This window comes from Capricornis sumatraensis, chromosome 1 (assembly GCF_032405125.1).
Source record: "Capricornis sumatraensis isolate serow.1 chromosome 1, serow.2, whole genome shotgun sequence".
Classification (NCBI taxonomy): domain Eukaryota; kingdom Metazoa; phylum Chordata; class Mammalia; order Artiodactyla; family Bovidae; genus Capricornis; species Capricornis sumatraensis.
Window position 1 is genome coordinate 199,265,697 of NC_091069.1, and position 20,992 is coordinate 199,286,688.

General features: G+C 38.1%; 1 protein-coding gene across 6 annotated transcripts in view; it reads right to left on the minus strand.

Annotated features, from left to right (window-relative positions):
• Positions 1-222: 222 nt before the first annotated feature.
• The window catches only part of NLGN1 (neuroligin 1), a 752,559-nt gene continuing 731,789 nt past the window's right edge, over positions 223-20,992 (minus strand). For 3 of the 6 annotated variants that reach the window (XM_068964314.1, XM_068964280.1, XM_068964324.1), the window contains 3 exons: positions 6,050-6,235; positions 1,850-2,639; positions 223-1,045 (listed from right to left, as the gene is read on the minus strand). In XM_068964314.1, the coding sequence (XP_068820415.1) occupies positions 223-1,045; positions 1,850-2,639; positions 6,050-6,235 (1,799 nt within the window). Of the gene's footprint in view, positions 1,046-1,849; positions 2,640-6,022; positions 6,236-20,992 lie in introns of all 6 variants that reach the window. The other 3 variants (XM_068964304.1, XM_068964288.1, XM_068964296.1) reach the window with 1 other exon arrangement.

Below are 20,992 nucleotides of genomic sequence, written 5' to 3' on the forward strand. Positions count from 1 at the left end.
CAGAACAATTGCTTCAAGCAATTGAAATTCGCTTTTAAAGTTGATTTGTGTATATATGTACAATTCTTTTTTTTTTCAAAACCCCCAAAGTTCTTGATATGTATATTCACATAATATTCCTCCTTATTTAAATAGTAAGAGTCTTGTAGGTTGAAAGCCAAGGAATCTTCAGCAATCTTTTACTGCAATCCATCAAAAAAATAGTTTGTTTCTCTTATCTGGCTATACCCTGGTTGTTGAATGTGAATGGGGGTGGGGGTGGGGATGGGGCAGAGTATTGTTCTGTCCTCCAGTAAATGTATTGAATGTGTGTAAGGGCTGAATCCCTGGTATAGTGTTGGGAATCATTGTGATGGTGTTGGGTGTCATTAAGGGAACATCATCAGGTGACCTCCTCATAGCTAGTGTGTAATCTGGGGGGCAGGCGGTCCGGAGAACCACCTCGTGTGGATGGATGGACTCACACTCATGATCCAAATCAGTGTGCTTCATTTGCAGGGACATGATCTCCTCTTCTTGTGCGTGGGTCAGATCATTGGTAGTCGTGCGCTGAGGGCTGCATCTCCTGTGAACGTCATGTCTCCTCTTATCCTTTTTGTAGTACAGGGCTGCAAAGGCCAAGATGTTCAGAAACAGCAGTGATGCTCCAACGGCGATAGTGACGCTCAGCTCTGTTGAGTAGTCCCTTTGATCCACTGAAAATGGACTTGGCTGTTGTTTGGGATCATCCTGCTTGGCAGTGGGAAAGGCTGATGTGACAGGTACGGAATTTTTTCTTGTAGGTCTGAAAGTGATGTCAGTTGATGGCACTTTAGTTGTTGTCGAGGTATACTGAGAAATGTCATTGAGATTATGCAGATGAGGTACCAGCTCCAACCAGAGGTTTACCTTATTGGCTCTGTAATGTTCTTTAACTCTTGGTTTTAATCCAATATGGAGATAAAGTTGGTCTTTCTGGGAATATCTGGTCCATGCTACTTCTTCAAAGCGATTGGGTTTGGTATGGATGAATTTTGTGTCTTGAGGGACTGGTTGATTTGGGTCACTAGAAAAGAGAAATTATGAGAAAGAAATTTGCTTTATTTTTAAAAAATCATAGTAGCACTAGTTTAACATTTAATTGAAGAGGTAACTCAGCAAGGCTTTAGACTGTTTTAATATAACTTGGGTTAATTTAGAAATAGCAATTCCAATTTCAGGCAGGTTGTTAAATGTTTGATAACACAATTTGAGTAAATCTCACTTTCTTGTTCTCTCTACCCATGGACTGCTACACATCCAAAGATTTAAAAATTCAAGTACAAGTGAGTTTTCTCATAGGCAAGATAGCAGAGACAGCAGTGGGGAAAAGTTGGGATTTGGAATTGGCAGGTGAGGATTGGAGTCCTAATGCTGCTATATATTAGATATTTGAATATATCTATGTGAAACTTTCATAGCCTAAGGCCCTTTTTATATAAAATGGAATTATGGTATTTGACCTGCTCTCCTCACAAGGTACTTGGGAGGATCAAAAGGCATACAGTACTGTAAACTGAAAATCTCTATAAAATAAAACTTGTCATTATTGAATAATAATAATAAATCCTGTGTAATTAAAAAAAGAAACAAAATAAATTTAATTGAGTAATGCAATAAAGATAAAAGACTTTCTTAATAAGCTTTACAAAGTAAGAATAAAGCAGTGATTTCTGAAACACCACAAATATAAATTTTGAATAAAGGAACTTAAATATCATTGGCATCAACCTATTAAATTAAATCATTTGGACACAAAACATGTATATTTTAAGTGCTTAAGAGGATATTTTTACTAAAGTATAGCAAACTTCATTCCTTAGGTACCTACCCAGTTTTAGCAAAATTTGTCCAGTATGTCATTACGACAGCACTCAGCATCACATCATTTTTGGAGAAATTGCAAGGAAATAACTCTGTAGGTCCAATCATGGGTATTCCTAGTACATAGGGAACCTCATCTCCATGAGCTGCATCAGCCCAAGCTGGAACCTGATCTGTTTGGCAATGATGGTAAAAGGCATAGAAATAGGTGGGTGAACCAAAATTTGAGTGAAGATCTGCTGTAGCCACAGCTGGTGCCACCCACTGATGGTCCGTAAACAAAGCTAATAACGTCTTCCTTCTGGTTTCAGGGTTATGACGGTCAGCCCAGTCAGTATACATGAATTTAATGGTTTCTCTCAAAACATCTTTGCCTTCAGGATATCCATATAAGTTATCAACAAAATTAGAAACAGCAAAGTCAAAATCACTAGCAGATATACCATCATCACTATCTACTATATTTTCAACAAATTTTAATCCTTCCCCTTGGTTAACTCCTAACATTATATCATAGTTGAGAAACTCTCCTTGCTCCATCAGTATCTGAGGGTCATCTGGTATCACATCACCATCAATCACAGGTCCAAAGGCTATGTGGTATCGTGCTGGTTGAATATCTTGGTCAACAAGTTCTTTGTAAGGCTTCTTCTGCAGGCATTCCACTAACTCTACTGTATCTGAAACATTGCAACCAACTTTTGTGGCCAACATTCGAGCATATTTTGCAGGTTGGAAACTAACAGCCCAGCTGGAAAGGGCTGTTCCACTTTGAGCTATTGCTCGTTGAAAGAGTCCTATGGGGGGAAAAAAAAATAATAATAACAAAACGTTTCAGATGACCTTTGAATAATGTTGTGGTAAAACAATCAAATCTGATATTTGAGATGTGTATATAAAAACCCAGATATGACTCAAGAAACAGGGAGATAGAGACATTTTTGCTTAAGAGAAGGTACACAAATTCATCCCCAGGGTACAATGAATTGGAAAGATGGATTAGAGTCTTCTACTTTCAGTAGCAGCTGCTTTGAGAAGAAAGAGATCTAAATTGTGCACTGTCTCAAAAAAGAGTAAACAAGGAGAAATGGAGAATGTGGAAATAGTAGTGGTAAAAGAAGTCTCAAGTATTCATTTGCTCAGCATGTAAACACCTATGTTACTGTCACAGCCAACCAGATGGGGCTCTCTCCCCTTTAGCTCTACGTCAGACTTTGTATTGTCTTTTGAGGATATTTCCTCCAATTTGGCTGCATGTATCTTTCTTCAAAATGGCTCTGTGTGTTTGTTTTAATCAGAATTTATTTGAAAACAATTGTTGATATGTTTACATAATTGCTGGGACTGGGAATCTGCTAATACCCTGGGGATGGCCTTAAAGGCACACAAAACAGAATATCACTTTAGACATACTCTTTCCAACTCTTTATATTAGACACAGTATGTTGAATACTCATCTTTCTGAGGAAGATATAACATTTGCAGTGTATTCACTAGGTTAAAGATAAAACCATCAGCAGAAGGATTTAGTGGGGGCAGGAGGTGATTTAACTTTTTCCACTGTTGAATGTGCACTGCTATATTTTATCATAAAAGATGAAAAGTACATGGTCCACTGCTTTTCATTTAATTACATTTAAAAATTATAAATCATGGTCCCATATGCAGCTTGATAAGAGCTGCATACCATTCAAATTTATAAATGAATTTTACTTATTAGGGTATTTTCTAATAAAATTCTCATTTTTAAAATATAATTTATCTATTCTATTTTAAAAATTACCTTTATTATCAATTTCCAAACACAGCTTTGTATTTCAGTTATTCAAACACATGCTCAATCATTCATATGTGTTAACGTATAAGAATTCTTTTTCACAAAGGTGCTAAAGTAATGACTAAATTAGAAGCAAAGCTTTCATTTTTTTTCTACAAACACATATATGTATTCAAAATGTTTCCAGATAATTATAAAATATTCAAAAAGTCAAACAATACTAATAAATATTTGTTGTGATTTCTGACATCTTTATGAAAATATTTTCAGTTTGCTACAGCAAAGAGAATACCTATAGTACGAATAGCTTAAAATTGTGCTTGTCAACATTGGCTCAGAGAAATATTTTACTGCTTAAAAACTTTATAGCTAAAATAAGACATCTATAAGATTCTTTCCCATTATAGGGACTTAATGACATTAACTAAATACACCCAAAAAATACATATATCACATTTAATATAGTCTGAAATATGCCATCTAAATGGTACTGGGAAAATCCACATATTTTATCATTAGTGAGAGTGCTAGTATGCATTATTGTTACAGGCCTGAGAATTGTTGCAGCTCTGGGAAGTTCCCAAACTTTAAAGTCTATGTCTGTAACGGAGATAAAATTAGCCTGATGATTCCAAGACCCCTTCTGAGCATCTCCTGGTCAATTTAGGAAGCTTTGTTCCTAGAAGTAAGCTTAGAACTAGATCACACATAAGTACATTTATCTAGCCAGGCATGGATAGATTTCCTTGAAGAGTGTGTGTGATGGAATGCTATGTTTTCACCTGTTTACACAGCCATTTGCCACTGTTTACCACATTGATTGATTGATGAATAGCAACACTATCTGATGAAGTAATTGATTCATCTCTTTAGAAAATGCTAGTTTTATACCGGCTGAAAATGGCTTTGATACCCATGTTCACTTTACATTTAGAAAAAAAAGTTAGAAAAAAATCAGTGCAAATACCCTTTGAGACCAAAGGATCCTAAGAAGTCTGAAAAGATTGGCTAACATTATCCTAGATAAGCACTGGCATTAGTATAGTCTTCAAGCTAGAACATTCTAATCTGTTCAATTAAGGAAAAAAATAACAAACTTTATTATTTCAAAATAAGTCATTTCACTGAAGACCAAAATCTCTATACTTTGGAAGAGTTCTCATACATGTGTCATTTTGTTATCTCAAATCAGAACTCTACTGATACAAGTGAGATATTACATAAAGTATGTCTACAAATTAAGTCAATAATAATATATGATCCTCCAAATATATAAACTCATTTAATGACTGTTATTCTGAAATTTGACATTAATGTGTCTTTGATGCCAAAAACAAATATTCTGTGTCTGGTGCTCATATCCTAAAACTTAGTCTTACAAACTGACGAGCTTCATGATTTAAAACTGACAGTGTATACTTTCTTAATATCTATAAACTGACAATGGAAAAGCAGAAAACATAAGATGGTCTATGTTGATATGTATTCTCTCTTTTCCTATCTATTCTGTATGTATAATGGAGAGAAAATATTCACTTTACAGACTTCTCCAACAAAACACCACTGTTCTTGTGGATATTTCAAATCAATAATGCTATAAGAATGGGTGACTAAACTCATGGTAAAATGGGAGTTCATAAAGACCAGCATGATAAGCCTTGCACAGGCATTTTGGAAAAAAGATGTCAAGGCCAGAAAATGGAGACAAAAACAATATCTCATGGATTTAACCAGCCTCAGTGCTCCAGGCTGCTTTGACAGGCTTCAGGGGGAAAAAATAACATTTTTGGAGTTGAAAATAGAAAAAGAACAAAATCAAACATATTTTTCTTTTTAATCAAAAGCTCTACTAGTGACCTTAATGCTTTGACAATTTTGGATCATGCATGCAAGATAATCAAACGTCTGTCCTCTACTCAGACAAGTGAAAATGACGTTTTCAGACGAACTAGCTTACAACCGCTTCCTTATTATCTTCATACTAGTAAAGGGTTAAAAAAGTTTACCATCTAGAAAATGGATTATATACAAGCCTTGCATTAAACGAAAATTTTTTAAAAAATCCATGTCTTTGATTTTGATTACTGAATCAACATAACAGAAATGTGAACATCTTTGATTTTCCCCAAAATCACCCTTTGGAGGAGAGAAATGTTACTGTAATGCTAATTATTCTGAAATGTGCTTGTAAGGGCATCCATACCAAGCTCCACAGGAAACAAAGAAAAGAGTTTGACAAAAATTTAAACATGCATAGAGAAGCTGAAGAAACAAAGTTTGAAACAGTTATTGAGTTCACTCTAACATTTAGTTTAAACAGAAATATATACAGAGCATCACATACTACTGATGGTGGTGGCATGCAGACACCAAAATTGTCAAAATTTGCAACCTGCATAATACCTTTGGTTGAATTGCTCCAACGGTTACCTTCAGAATAATGGGATAAAGTCAGCAGATTGACACATGAACCCCCAGCGCCAGATCCAAAAACAGTGATTCTTAAGGGGTCACCACCAAAGAATCCAATATTCTCACTAGTCCATCTTAAAGCCTGTATGAGATCAAGGAGTCCATAGTTTCCTTTTGCAGCCTGATCCCCTGTGCTCAAGAAACCTGGAAAATAGAAATCAAAAGACATCAAAGAACACCCTTTTGAGTTGACATGAGTCAAACAGATATAAAATTTAAATAAAATCGAAACCTGCTTTCATCAAGATGAGTAAAACCCAAGTTCTTTAGGGAAAAATGATTTTCCACCAGAATAAACTAATTTACTTTAGGAAGAATAGCAGAGACTAAAATCTGGAAAATGGTATTTATCTTCCCCAAATGTTTCCCAAGCTATCCAGGTAACAGGTAACAGGTAGCAGGTAGAGAGAATGAAAACATTGTGAAAGACCTCAAGAGAGACATTCTAGGGGCTGACTTACTTGGTGGAGATATTTGAGATAGTATCATGGAGTGTGGAGAAGGCAATGGCACCCCACTCCACTACTCTTGCCTTGCAAATCCCATGGATGGAGGAGCCTGGTAGGTTGCAGTACATGGGGTCGCTAAGAGTTGGACACGACTGAGCGACTTCACTTTCACTTTTCACTTGCATGCATTGGAGAAGGAAATGGCAACCCACTCCAGTGTTCTTGCCTGGAGAATCCCAGGGACTGGGGAGCCTGGTGGGCTGCCGTCTCTGGGGTCGCACAGAGCCAGAAACGACTGAAGCGACTTAGCAGCAGCAGCAGCAGTAGCAGTAGTAGCATCATGGGGTGTATGAGGGTGTGTTTTTGCATAAAAACTGTCAGTCCTCAAGTTGCTCGTGGTCTAATATGGTTGGAATTTCAGGTATGTGTGGTAGACTGGCAGGATATGAGGACACAGAACAGGGGTATTTTTCTAAGACTTGTGCATAAAATTATATGCAACTCTTTGTATGTATAGGTATATGCACATATTTATTGATGATGTGCCATGGTTAAGAATCACTGTAGCTGATATAATTTGAGATTACATTTTAGAATGCCCAAAATGATAAACTGAGATAATATAAAAGAAGTTAGAAAACAATATAGAACATTTGAAGATTCTTGAAGAGTTGAGATTCATATTTCTCTAATGTTCAAAGCTCCATTTCATAGTGAAGAGGAATATATGTTGATTAATAGAGAGAATGAGGGTGGGGAGAGATTACAAAGATCTAAACTGACAGAGTAGAAAAGGCAGTTTAAAAAAAGGAGATGGATAGTGTAAAACTGACAAACAGAAACCTCAATTAAAACAGAGCTGGGAAGTCAGAAAGGGGAGCTGTCATGCACTGTGACAATAGCTGAGCCCAACAGAAGAAAAGCTTTCCTTGCCTGGCAAGAGCTCAGCCAGAGAGACTCTCACAACTCAGTCCCTGAAAAGCCTCTATACTTCAAACTCTTCAAAGTCCTCCAACAGACTCTTTGTTTACTATATGCTCCCACATTCCTTTTCCCTTTTTTAAAAAAAGTCCTTCTCTCTTTGCTGTGGGGGGACTGGCATGTGGCTCGCCACAGTTGTAGACCCCAAACTGCAATTCTTTGTTGATCCCAAGCAAACCCATTTCTACTGGAGAAATTGCTGGCAGTCTATTTAAGTCAACATTTTGGTGGCCTGCATGGAGATCCAGAGAAGATCCCTGATGATTTCCAGGCTATTGATGGTAGACAAGTGTGATGCTCACATTGAACCCATTGCTGCTCACTGCTTTTCTTGTCAGCCCTGGGATTTAAGAGTTAGTCTTTCTTCTGGATGTAAGCTTCTGCCCTATTTGCATTTTGAAGCCCTCCAGTCTTTACTGGGGATCTGTTTTAAGACTATGTCTTTTCTGGCTACCTGGAGAAGGAAATCACAATCTACTCCACTACTATTGCCTGGAAAATGCCATGGACAAAGGAGCCTGACAGGCTACAGTCCATGGGGTCACAAAGAGTCAGACACGACTGAGAGACTTCACTTCACTTCACTTCTTTTCTGGTTAAGACTTTGTTCTGTATGTGTGCGAGTATTTATTTGGCATCTGCCTGATTTTTGAAATTGACCTTCTTGAATTGGAACTGTGCTCATCTTTGGCAGGATTCCTTCTGGAACAGGGGGTAGGACAGTTCCTCCTGGAATTGGCTAGCCTTTGGTTCATTCCACTGGGATCAGGGGCTGCTTCATTATAACTGTGTGGGTTCAGCCTTTGACTCAATTCCTTTTGGAAGAGGGGCTATTTTATTGGCACTGTGCTATTAAGCCTTTGCCCTGATTCCCTTTGAATTGGGCTGTTATATTAGAGCTGTACTGAGCAGACCTTCAGAACTAGAGTGTTCCTTCTGAACTGGCTGTTATTAGACCTGCAGGCTGTTTGAGCTATTTGAGTTGCTTGAGATGTTTATGCTATTTGAAAATTATCCTTTTACTCTAGGTAGAAATCTTTGAGAAATGGGATCCCTGCTATCTAAAGTTTTGAGCATGCCCATTTACAGAGAGTCTGGCCAATTTTATATTTAAAAACTATAGTCTTTCCTCAGGCATATTTCTAACCAAATGGACCAACCTAACTAAAGGTGATTTAGAGTATCACTGGCCATTATGGGGAATTTTTTAAATCCCCAAACTCATTTTTCTTAAAACCAAACTGGACAATAATCCAACATTTCCAGAAACTTAATGTAATACTTATTTTAATTGGTATTCTCAGGTTTCCAAATGTTATCAGGAGCCTAAAATTGCTTCTTTGCAAAATAAGATGTTTAAGATGAATTGAGGCAGAAAAAAAAAAAGAAAAAGAAAAAACAAAGAAAGATTCAGTTCAGTTCAGTCACTCAGTCGTGTCCAACTTTTTGTGACCCCATGAACCACAGCATGCCAGGCCTCCCTGTCCATCATCAACTCCTGGAGTCCACCCAAACCCATGTCCATTGAGTCGGTGATGCCATCCAACCATCTCATCCTCTGTCGTCCCCTTCTCCTCCTGCCCTCAATCTTTCCCAGGATCAGGGTCTTTTCCAATGAGTCAGCTCTTCGCATCAGGTGGCCAAAGTATTGGAGTTTCAGCTTCAACATCAGTCCTTCCAATGCTTCTAAAACCTCATGCTCCTTCCCTGCCTTCTTTGTCTCAGGACCTGCCTCTGGTGCCATATTCCTCCTTCCCTCTATATCACCTGGTGGTGGTGGTGGTTTAGTTGCACTAAGTTGTGTCCAACTCTTGCAATCCCTTGAACTGTAGCCTGACAGGATCCTCTGTCCGTGGGATTTCTCAGGCAAGAATACTAGAGGGGGTTGCCATTTCCTCCTCCAGGGTATCTTCTTGACCCAGGGATTGAACCTGGGTCTCCTGCATTGCAGCCAAATCCTTTACCGCTGAGCCTCCAGGGAAGATCTTACATCACCTACACCTTCTTTATATGCTAAATTCCTTCACACTAATTCTCTTGCCAAACTTCCCTTTTCCTTGAAACCATAGTCAAAGATTTTCCCAAAGTAACAAAAAATCCTCACAGAATTACTAAGGAATTTAATATAGTCATTCAGACTTATCTACCTGGTTTATCTGACTTCTATCAGCTAGTTCATAAGTTTGTTGGTGAAGGCCAGACCCACTACTGGATGAAAACTGCTAATTGAAAGGTCTCTAGAATTACAACTGAAAGAGCAGCCTGCTACTTTACTATCTAATCAAGCTCAAGCAATCACCGGTGACTCATCAGGAAATTCCTAGGGATTTACCTAAGTCTGTTGATTGGACAAAATTCAGGCTTGCACACAAAAATCTGATGAAACTGGTCATAACTATTAACATCAACTTCAGATTATTTTTAGAGAAAATTCTTTTCTTCTTTCAGATGTTGATTCTATCCTGGTAACTTTAAACTCTATGTTTATGAATGGGTTAAACTGAGACCTTTTCTTCCAGTAAAAAGAATCGGGATGGAATGGAAAACCACATCCACTCCTGATTTAGTTAATCTGACAAGCCAGCTTTCTCTCACTCTAAATGAGTCACCTAAAAGGAAAAACATCAACATTCTTAATCTTCAGCTCCAGCAAATGAAGATCCCTAAGGAAAACCTAAGTCTTTCCTGATGGCTCAGAGTAAAGAATCAGCCTGCAATGCAGGAGACATGGATTTGATCCCTGGGTCAGGAAGATCCTCTGGAGAAGGAAATGGCAAACCACTCCAATATTCTTGCCTGGGAAGGCCCATGGACAGTGGAACCTGGAGGGCTACTACAGTCCATGGGGTCGCAAAAGAGTTGGATACGACTTACAACAACAAACAAAACCCAAACCACCCTGGTTTCTTCTATTATTGAAAAGAGCCAGGAAATTGAAAAAAGAGATTGTTACAAATTTAGGTGCTGTAGGCACCTTCAGTTTTCCAACCTGCCTATCTATGTTCCTTTCACTTCTCAATGACGGGGCTCCAAAGGACCACAGGGGCTCTTCCCAACCCTCCCTCTTAATCGGCTTGGAGAAATATTACTCCAGATTGGGGATGAATCTCTTCCAGTCCTAAGTCACACTCTCCATGTTCAAACACACTCCTGTAAAGCAGCTCTGCTTTGGAATACTAAAAAGTTCAACTAGTGGGGCTGAACCTCAAGAAGTTCCTGTCTCTGAATCTATTGCCTTTGTTTAGGCCCTTTGAAAGATACACATCATATGAGGTCAAGACTTCTTAGAGAAGAATCATGCCAGAATTGCTCCCTCCCAAAAGGGGAAGACAATTCCAGAACTTTACAGCAATCATCAAAGTAACCTACCAGTGGAATTTAATTACCCTTTGACATATTTTATTCATTCTGTCTCTGATGATACTAGGGCTGATTCTGGAAACACTGATCTTTGGCCCTATTACATCAGTTACCACCTTCCTTATGGGTAAATCATCAACTGATGTTGGTAATTCCATATTACATCTCTTATCAAGATTCAGATGGGAACTTCCCTGCTGGTCCAGTGGTTAAGAATCTGCCCGCCAATGCAGGGGATATGGGTTGCATCCATTCCTGGACCAGAAAGATCCAACATGCTGTGGAGCAACTAAGCACATGTGCCATAACTACTGAGCCAGGTGTTCTAGAACCCAGGCTCTGCAGCAAGAGAAGCTCCAGCGATCCACAACTAGAGAAAGCCAGCGTGCAGCAACTAAGACCCAGCACAGCCAAAAATAAAAAAAAAAAAGTTCAAATAGATCCCTCAAAATCTTTCCCCAGAATTAATCAATACCTTACCGTAAAGAAGGCATGAAGCCCATAATAGAAGATTACAAGGCTCGAGGCCTCATTGTCCCTTGTACTAGTCCCTGTAACACTACCATTTTACTGATGAGAAAACCTAAAAGCCAAAGGTGAAAGTCTGTCCAGGACCTCTGAGCAATAAACAAATTGTTATGCCTTGACACCCTATTATTCTCAACCTTTATGTTCTGCTGATATCCACTCCTTCTGGAAGGGAATCCTTTACAGTAATTGATTATGTGGCACATTCTTTAGTATTCCAGTTGTTGAAGGTAGCCAATAACTCTTTGCTTTCACTTAGGAAGAAAAACAATTCACCTAGCCAGTAAAATAATGTCTGATGGTTTTGCTGAGAGTTTTTATTATTATCAATCCTGAAGGATGACCTGGATGACACAAAGTTCCTCAGAGGTTCTACTTTGGTGCAATATGTGGAGATTTGCTTACTAGCTTTCTTCAACCCTTTTTACAAGAAGGGAACCACCACTTGCTAAGACTTTCAGCCTTAAAGGGACATGAGGTCTCCAAGGGAAAATTGCAGTTTGTTCAAACCTGGGCTCGATATGAAGGGCATCTGATGTTATTAATAGAACAAGGGCTTTACCTAGATCCAGATAGATTTCATGGTGTCTTAAATTTCCTTAAACCCAAAACTAAGCACCGACTCTGAAGTTTCCTTAAGCTAGTCAGTTCGGTTAAGTTCAGTCACTCAGTCGTGTCCCATTCTTTGCAACCCCATGGACTGCAGCATGCCAGGCCTCCCTGTCCATCACCAACTCCTGGAGTTAAGCTAGTCAGTTACTGCCAAAAATGGATTCCAAAATTTCTCTCTTATGGCCAAATTTCTATATGTTTTTCTCAGCAATAACAACCTTGACCCAATTTTATGGGAAGAACTGGATGATGACATAGCCTTTGAGGCCTTAAAGAAGAGTTTGATGAACTTACCTGACCCTTGGATATCCTAATGACCAGATTCTCTTTTTCTTTTTTTTTATATATAAAAAGGAAATGAATGTCTTGGATGTGCTCGCTAGTAAACACGGGGACCATGCATGCAGTAGCCAGCAAATCACCCCCTGGCACAGGGATATCCCCCTTTGCTTAGAGCCACTACGACTACTGCCCTTCTGATTAAGGCCACTGAGAAAATTGCTATCCCCTTTCACTATTTTTGTATACCACAGAGTAGAAGCCTTCCTAAACTGTCATCACACTCAACACTTCTTTGTCAGCCACCTCATGTCTTATGAAGTTCTTTTGTTAACTGCTCCTCACATGAATCTTCTATGTTGTAACAACCTTAACCTTGCTACTCTTCTCCCCTCTGTCTCTGATGAGGTCCCTCACAACTGCTTAATGCTGATGTACCACCTCCTGACTCCTCCTGATGATCTACAGAAAATTCTTTTGGGTAACATTTACTTCTCACGGTTCACGGATGGTTCGTATTTAAAAGGTAACAACGGGAAATATTGTGCTGGGTTTGCTACTTCAACTCCTTTTGATAGTGTTGAGACAGCACCTTTACTTATGGCTACTTCACCCCAACACACTGAATTATACTCTCTTACAGTGGCTTGTACTTTAGCCAAGGGCAAAACTGCTAATATTTATACTAATAGGAGACATGGTTTCAGAGTACCTCACAATTTTGGAATGTTGTGAAAGCAGTGGCTTCCTTACTTTCAGCATAAATAAAAGTGAACCTTATGTTCAGGAACTATTGAATACAATGTTTTTATCTGCTGTTTTAGTATTAAGATTCTGGGGCATTATAAATTTGACTCTCTTGAAGCTAAGGGAAATCACCTTGCTGACCTTGCCACAAAGAAATGCTATCTCTGAAGGAACCAATAGATAAACTTTAATAACATGTATACATAAGAAAGACTCGGGAAGACTTTGCCAAAATGGTTGAAGCCTTCACCTTAAATGCCATTTCAGCTAAAGACAAAAGAGGATGCTGGTTTGGGACTTCAAAGGGAATGAAGGAGATTCACGTGAAGATGGGCCAGGCAGAATGGAGATGCAGATGTAGAAAATGGACTTGTGCACACAGTGGGGGAGAGAGAGAGTGGGATGAGGAGAGGAAGTAGCATCAGCATATCTACACTCTCAAGCATGAGATGGATAGCTGGTGAGAAGTTGCTGTATAGCACATGGAGCCCAGGGTGGCGCTCTGTGATGACCTAGAGGGATGGGATCGGGGGTGGCTTGGGAGGCTTGGGAGGGAGGGAAGGAGGAAGAGGATGCATGTAAAATCATGGCTGATTTGTATTGCTGTATGGCAGAAAACAGCAAAACATTGTAAAAACTAAAAAACTAAAACTTAAAAAATTAAATTAAATTTTAAAAAGATGTACCAGGCAGAGACATGGGACACAGAGCTGACTTTAACTTATATGAATTGCTAAACTCTCCCTACCACATTGAGCCCATATTCTTCATAGCTATCCCTGGGGACAGTTCACTTCCTGTTATGGGCCCTTTTATCTAATTCTTTAGGCAGCTTTAGGGGGAAGTAAAAGGAAGACTTATTGAGTCTTCTGTTTCTTAAAAATAAACAGCCTAAAATAATCCTCATTCCAAAGACACATTTTGGGGTGACAAATTTTACTTCCCTAAAATATAAATGAAAAAGTATTTTATAAAAGATTCTATTTTATAGATTATTAGTTTATTACATGGAAAATATTTAGAGATATATAGAGATTGATTAAGTATATTAAGGGATGTATTTTCCAATTTCTGCAAGTTTATGGAGCAAATTAACTTTAAGAAGTACATTTATTCTCTTATTGGAGACCCATTATAGAAACTTAACATAATAGTTCAATGTTTGTGATAAAAATATTTTATTCAATTTAAAATATACCTCTAATTTACTTTTTTGAAAAACAGGAAGTCAATTACATTTGTGAAAACAAGACTGTGATAATAATCTCTTTTGACTGAATAACTCAATCCATTCTCAGAATGGATATATGAACCAGAAATTCTTTAGGGTCATTGTGGGAAACAGATGAAGTCAAATCTTCCTGAATAATTTTGAAAAACACTAAGAAATACAAATGATTAGTCTTTCTTGTCCTACAAGACCCAAATGCTAAGAAACAAAAGGACAATTCTTAGTCTATCAGGTAAGTGAGTGTGTGTGTGTACAATCCTGGAAATATTAAACCATTCTTGAGATGGAAGTTTTAAAAAATAGGTTCCAAAGACACATATCTTTCTGGTTAACTCATCTTTTATTGACTCTACATAATAATTTAAGGAAAATTTCATGATATCTTCTTACATAAAAGAATATTGCAAATATGTAATATTCATATATATGAAAGCATATTAAAATATAAAAAAAAGTGACAAGGAACTCTTTTACTTTATTTGCTATTAAGTGAATTTTGGTATAATACAGAACCATTAGTTTAAACTCCTGATGGAATTTGTTATAAATGTTTTGATCTATAAAAATAGGCTGATGGCATGAACCCTGAAAACAACATTATGGAAGGATTACTGTGCATTAGATAGAAAGGACTCTTGAAGGACAAAGGAGATATGAGTGTGTCTGTGTTTGTGTGTGTGTGAGACAAACAGAGGTTGATTAAGAGAATAAGAATACATTCTAGGTAGTTTATTGCTTATAATTCTGTATCAAAATATAGATCTAATATATTCAGATCAAAATCTGATATCTAAATATAACTTATGACACGGTGCAAAATCCAGGGTTTGTATTTAATTCCTCTTGAAATAATATTGAATGAGTCCAGTTACAGTCAAATAAATCTCTACATTCACACAAAAACTGATTTACTGATAATGAGCATTCAATACATTACATGTAAAAAATAAAAAGTAGTAATAAATTATCTCTACAATAACTAAATGTAGTACCTCTTCTATAATTCTAGTTTTAGTTGCATCATTTAAATCACTCAGGAAGATTGGTCAAATAGTTTTGTGTTTGTATAATACTGTAAAGCATGTCAATTATCTCCTTAACCACCTCTATATACAATTAAAAGAAATCTTATAGCATCTTAAAAAAACCTTAAAATCAATTCTCCAAAATTGCACTAAATCATAGCATAAAAAATGGAACAAATCAATGGGCCAAAAAACTAAATAGACATTTCTCCAAAAAAGATATACAGATGGCTAGCAAACACATGAAAAGATGCTCAACATCACTCCTCATCAGAGAAATGCAAATCAAAACCACAATGAGATACCATTTCGCACCAATCAGAATGGCTGCTATCCAAAAGTCCACAAGCAATAAATGCTGGAGAGGATGTGGAGAAAAGGGAACCCTCTCACACTGTCAGTGGGAATGCAAACTAGTACAGCCACTATGGAGAACAGTGTGGAGAGTCCTTAAAAAACTGGAAATAGAACTGCCTTATGACCCAGCAATCCCATTGCTGGGCATATACACTGAGGAAACCAGAACTGAAAGAAACACGTATACCCCAGTGTTCAGCACAGCACTGTTTATATTAGCCAGGACATGGAAGCAACCTAGATGTCCATCAGCAGATGAATGGATAAGAAGGCTGTGGTACATATACACAATGGAGTATTACTCAGCCATTAAAAAGAATACATTTGAATCAGTTCTAATGAGGTGGATGAAACTGGAGCTGATTATACAGAGTGAAGTAAGCCAGAAAGAAAAACACGAATACAGTATACTAACGCATATATATGGAATTTAGAAAGATGGTAACGATAACCCTGTATGCAAGACGGCAAAAGAGACACAGATGTATAGAACAGTCTTTTGGACTCTGTGGGAGAGGGAGAGGGTGGGATGATTTGGGAGAATGGCATTGAAACATGTATACTATCATATATGAAACGAATCACCAGTCCAGGTTTGATGCAGGATACAGGATGCTTGGGGCTGGTGCATTGGGACAACCCAGAGGGATGGTATGGGGAGGGAGGAGGGAGGGGGGTTCAGGATGGGGAACACGTGTATGCCCGTGGCAGATTCATGTTGATGTATGGCAAAACCAATACAATACTGTAAAGTAATTAACCTCCAATTAAAATAAATAAATTTATCTTAAAAAAAATTTTTTTAATGGAACAAATCACTGGGTAAAAGACTGTGTCCTAGGCACCTTAAACATAAAGATATTTAAAACTGTGTGACTAATAACCTCAAACTCTCTGGCTAAAAATGCAATCACAAATCGCAGGTGCTAAGTCTCCTGATCTTCCTAGGTGCGAAGTCTGGTCAATTCTTCCCTAAAACGCTCTGTCTCTGTGTCCTACTCATGCCACTGACGTATCCTAGACACTCTTTTCTTTCTACATTCACACAGTCTTTCTGGCTAGGTGCTCAGCCTTGGAGCAGACAAGTTTTCCTTATATTCTGTCACCAAACTCACTTTTGAAAAATACTCTGTTTTGAGGGGAGACTGTAATATCAAAATAAAACCCTTATGCTAAGATATAATTGGTTAGTTTCTCTTTATTTTTTGAGTCAAGATTGTTTAAAATATGATGACTTAAAAATTCCTCAAATTGGATAATTTGGGGTCTGAGTAGGGGGAAAAGAACACACATAGTATATTTAATTATACATCATCTTTAGCTAGCTTCCTTGTTTTTGTGTTCTCTTGAGAGCTACTGTCCAAATTCTTCTCGGAAAATGACAAAGGATAAAGTCAAAATAATTTCTTTTTTGTGTATATCCTCCAGAAAAAAAATTGCTCTGAAATGACACTGATATCTTAATATCATATTACTCAGTGGTATTTCTAAACTTGTATATTTCGGTACATTGGCTTATTTGTTTCTTGTGAGATAATTTGCTTTTTGATGTCCCATGTTTGGGAAAAGGAAACTGTGTTACTGACCAAGGCTCTTGTTCCTGGTAGCTAAACATGAAGGAATACAATGGGAAAGCAGGTGAATGCTAAAAGATGTATGGAAAGAAAACACCTGTAGATATTTTATTTTTTGCCCCCAAATTCCCAATATTTTCAACATGCCCAAGGTCAATAGATGAGACTGATCCTTCTATATTATAATCTATTTTAACATTTTGTGACTTCTTTGGCCAAATAGGACTAAAATATTTATTTTAATCAATTTCTTATGAAAATAGATAGTAATGGAGAGGAAAAAGACCATGATTTGCTTAGCCCTGAATTATGTTTACTATTCCCATTATAAGAATGGCTCAAGGGACTTCCCTGGAGGTTGAGTGGCTAAGACTCTGTGGTCCCAATTTAGGGGGTCCAGGTTCAATCTCTCATCGGGGAACTAGATCCCACATGCCACAACTTAAAGATCTTATGTGCCACAACAAACGATCTTGCATGCCTCAACTAAGACTTGGTGCAGCCAAATAAACAAATATATATATATATATATTTTTTTTTTTACAGGAGGGTTCAAGATGCTGGGTAAAACATCATCCTCAACCCCAGATCCAGTGCTATGGCCTCCATTCTCCACCCCAGCCTAAGATTGTTCATGTTCACACTTCTTGGTCACTGAGTCAAGAAAAGCTTATCCAACATTCCTTGAATTAGGCTATTGTGTACTCTTGCCTGGAAAATCCCATGGACGGAGGAGCCTGGTAGGCTACAGTCCATGGGGTCGCGAAGAGTCGGACACAACTAAGCGACTTCACTTTCAATTTTCACTTTCATGGGTTGGAGAAGGAAATGGGAACCCACTCCAGTGTTCTTGCCTGGAGAATCACAGGGACGGGGGAGCCTGGTGGGCTGCCGCCTATGGGGTTGCACAGAGTCGGACACGACTGACGTGACTTAGAAGCAGCAGCTGCAGTGCTTATGTATTTCAATCTGGAAAAGAAACCTGTTACCAAAACTGACAAAATTTCTGTTTTCTGGATAATCTTTCTCACTAAGAAGTGATAAAAGAGAAATCTCCTTTCTAAAAGGTCCACAGACAAGAAATCACACTGTTTAATTGCCTTAATTATGCAGGAATGTGACTAGTGATTTAAATGCATAGTTCACAATGAGGGACCCACAATGGCTGCCATATAGAGAAAAGGCTTCAGGAACTACCCACTCCAGTGTTCTTGCCTGGAGAATCCCAGGGACAGAGGAGCCTGGTAGGCTGCCGTCTATGGGGTTGCACAGAGTCGGACACGACTGAAGTGACTTAGCAGCAGCAGCAGCAGGAATTACTACAGAGTTTAGAACTATACTATATTGCTTCAGGAACAGTATGGGCTATACAAATTTTTATAAATATCTAACTGTCTAACATATATTTTGGTCTCTCTTATGTAGTATGTGTGTGTATATGTACTTGATAATTATAATTTATATTTACAATTTGCTCATCTTCTTAAATTTTTTCTGAACTGAATGTTTCACTCCATCCACCCCCAATGGCCATGCTATACCTGTTTGCTGAACAGGAATTAATAAATTACAATTCTGTTACCACATGGAGACCAACCACTAAACTTTCCAAATGAAACTGTTTGTCTTTCTTTGATGGCAACAGAAGAGTGAAAATTTAGGAGCAAACCCTCTCAGCAGACAACCTCTGGGGAAAATGCTTTTAGAGGTAAAGTGGGTGGCGGTAATTTTAAAGGAATTAAAATAGGACTGTCCTGGGCAAAGCCTATGTGAAAAAAGAAAAATACTATTTTAGAATAGTTACCAAAACTGTTAACACATATTAGTTGCACATATTTACTTTGACCTGTGGGATGAAATAGCAAAAAACAAAAAACCCAATTTAAAACAAGTGATATTTGAGTCACTTTGACCGTTCTAAAAGAAGCAGCAGCAGTCAACAGCACAGAGCTGCGATCTGAGGAGGAAGGAGGCAGGCTGTGTTCCTCAATCCCACACTAGCTGATCCCTGAGGACACAAATAATAAAAAGAGAAGGACAGGAAATAAAGTCTGGGCAATGAAGAAATCTGATAATACAACTTAATTTCACATGAATAAGGCCAGATTGTTTTATTTCTATCATCATAGACTATTTGAGAAGATACACATCGTTCCATGGTATGACTAGCAAAACCTGGTCTTTTCTAAGTGCTGCTTTTACTATATTGCTCCTTATTAAAAGGTAATCTGACTGATTTAATGATTTACATTATTTTTGAATACGTTCAGTATTACAAAAACTTTTTAAAAACCAGAATTAAAAATTACTGTGTGTTTCTTCACCCAAATTTCCTACAACCCAACGCCTTCCTTCCTCACTCTTTTCTCTCTTCTTCCTTCCTTCTCTTCCTCCACCTTTCCTTCCCTCCCTCTCAATCTCTTTCCCATCAAATCTGGACTCACAAATGGAATTTAGTTTTTCACTTAATCTCCTCAATTTCAAACAGTTTGTTGGTCTGTCCTAGCTTTTCTCATTTTTGCATATTTAACTTATCTGCAGAGTACATCATGAAAAACACTGGGCTGGAGGAAGCAGAGGCTGGAATCAAGAAATATCAATAACCTCAGGAGAGAAATATCAATAACCTCAGATATGCAGATGACACCACCCTTATGCCAGAGAGTGAAGAAGAACTAAAGAGCCTCTTGATGAAACTGAAAGAGGAGAGTGAAAAACTTGGCTTAAAGCTCAACATTCAAAAAACTAAGATAATGGTATCCTGTCCCATCACTTCATGGCAAATACATGGGAAACAGTGGAAACAGTGGCTGACCTTATTTTGGGGGGCTCCAAAATCACTGCAGATGGTGACTACAGCTTACTCCTTGGAAGGAAAGTTATGACCAACCTAGACAGCATATTAAAAAGCTGACACATTACTTTGTCAACAAACATCCATCTCATCAAGGCTATGGTTTTTCCAGTAGTCATGTATGGATGTGAGAGTTGGACTATAAAGAAAGCTGAGCACCAAAGAATTGATGCTTTTGAACTGTGGTGTTGCAGAAGACTCTTGAGAGTCCCTTGGACTGCAAGGAGATCCAGCCAGTCCATCCTAAAGGAGATCAGTCTTGAGTGTTCATTGGAAGGACTGATGTTGAAGTTGAAACTTCAATACTTTGGCCACCTGATGCAAAGAGCTGACTCATTGGGAAAGACCCTGATGCTGGGAAAGATTGAAGGCAGGAGGAGAAGGAGATGACAGAGGATGAGATGGTTGGATGGCATCACCAACTCCATGGAGATGAGTTTGAGTAAGCTCCAGGAGTTGGTGATGGACAGGGAGGCTTGGCATGCTGTGGTCCGTGAGGTCGCAAAGAGTCAGACACAACTGAGCAACTGAAGTGAACTGAACTGAACTTGCTTTTCTTGACTTCTTTATTTTTTGAGAAATATAAGTCAGTTATGGTGTAAAATGTCCCTCAAGTAAGGTTTATATGCTGTGTTTCCTCATGATTATACCTCCTCAGGTTATGAATTTTGGGTAGAAAAATCATAGATATAATGTTTTTTTATCTCAATCTAGCATAATGGGGGGCACTGGTTGATTTGAATTAAATTCATCACATTTTATTATTAGATGGAATTGGCTGCTTTTCTTTCTCCCTGATTTGGATTCATTCATTCCTTCATTCTTAGCAGTATAGTCTCATGGCTTCTTCCTATATCCTGGGGATTATAACCTGTTACTGCTAAGTCGCTTCAGTTGTGTCCGA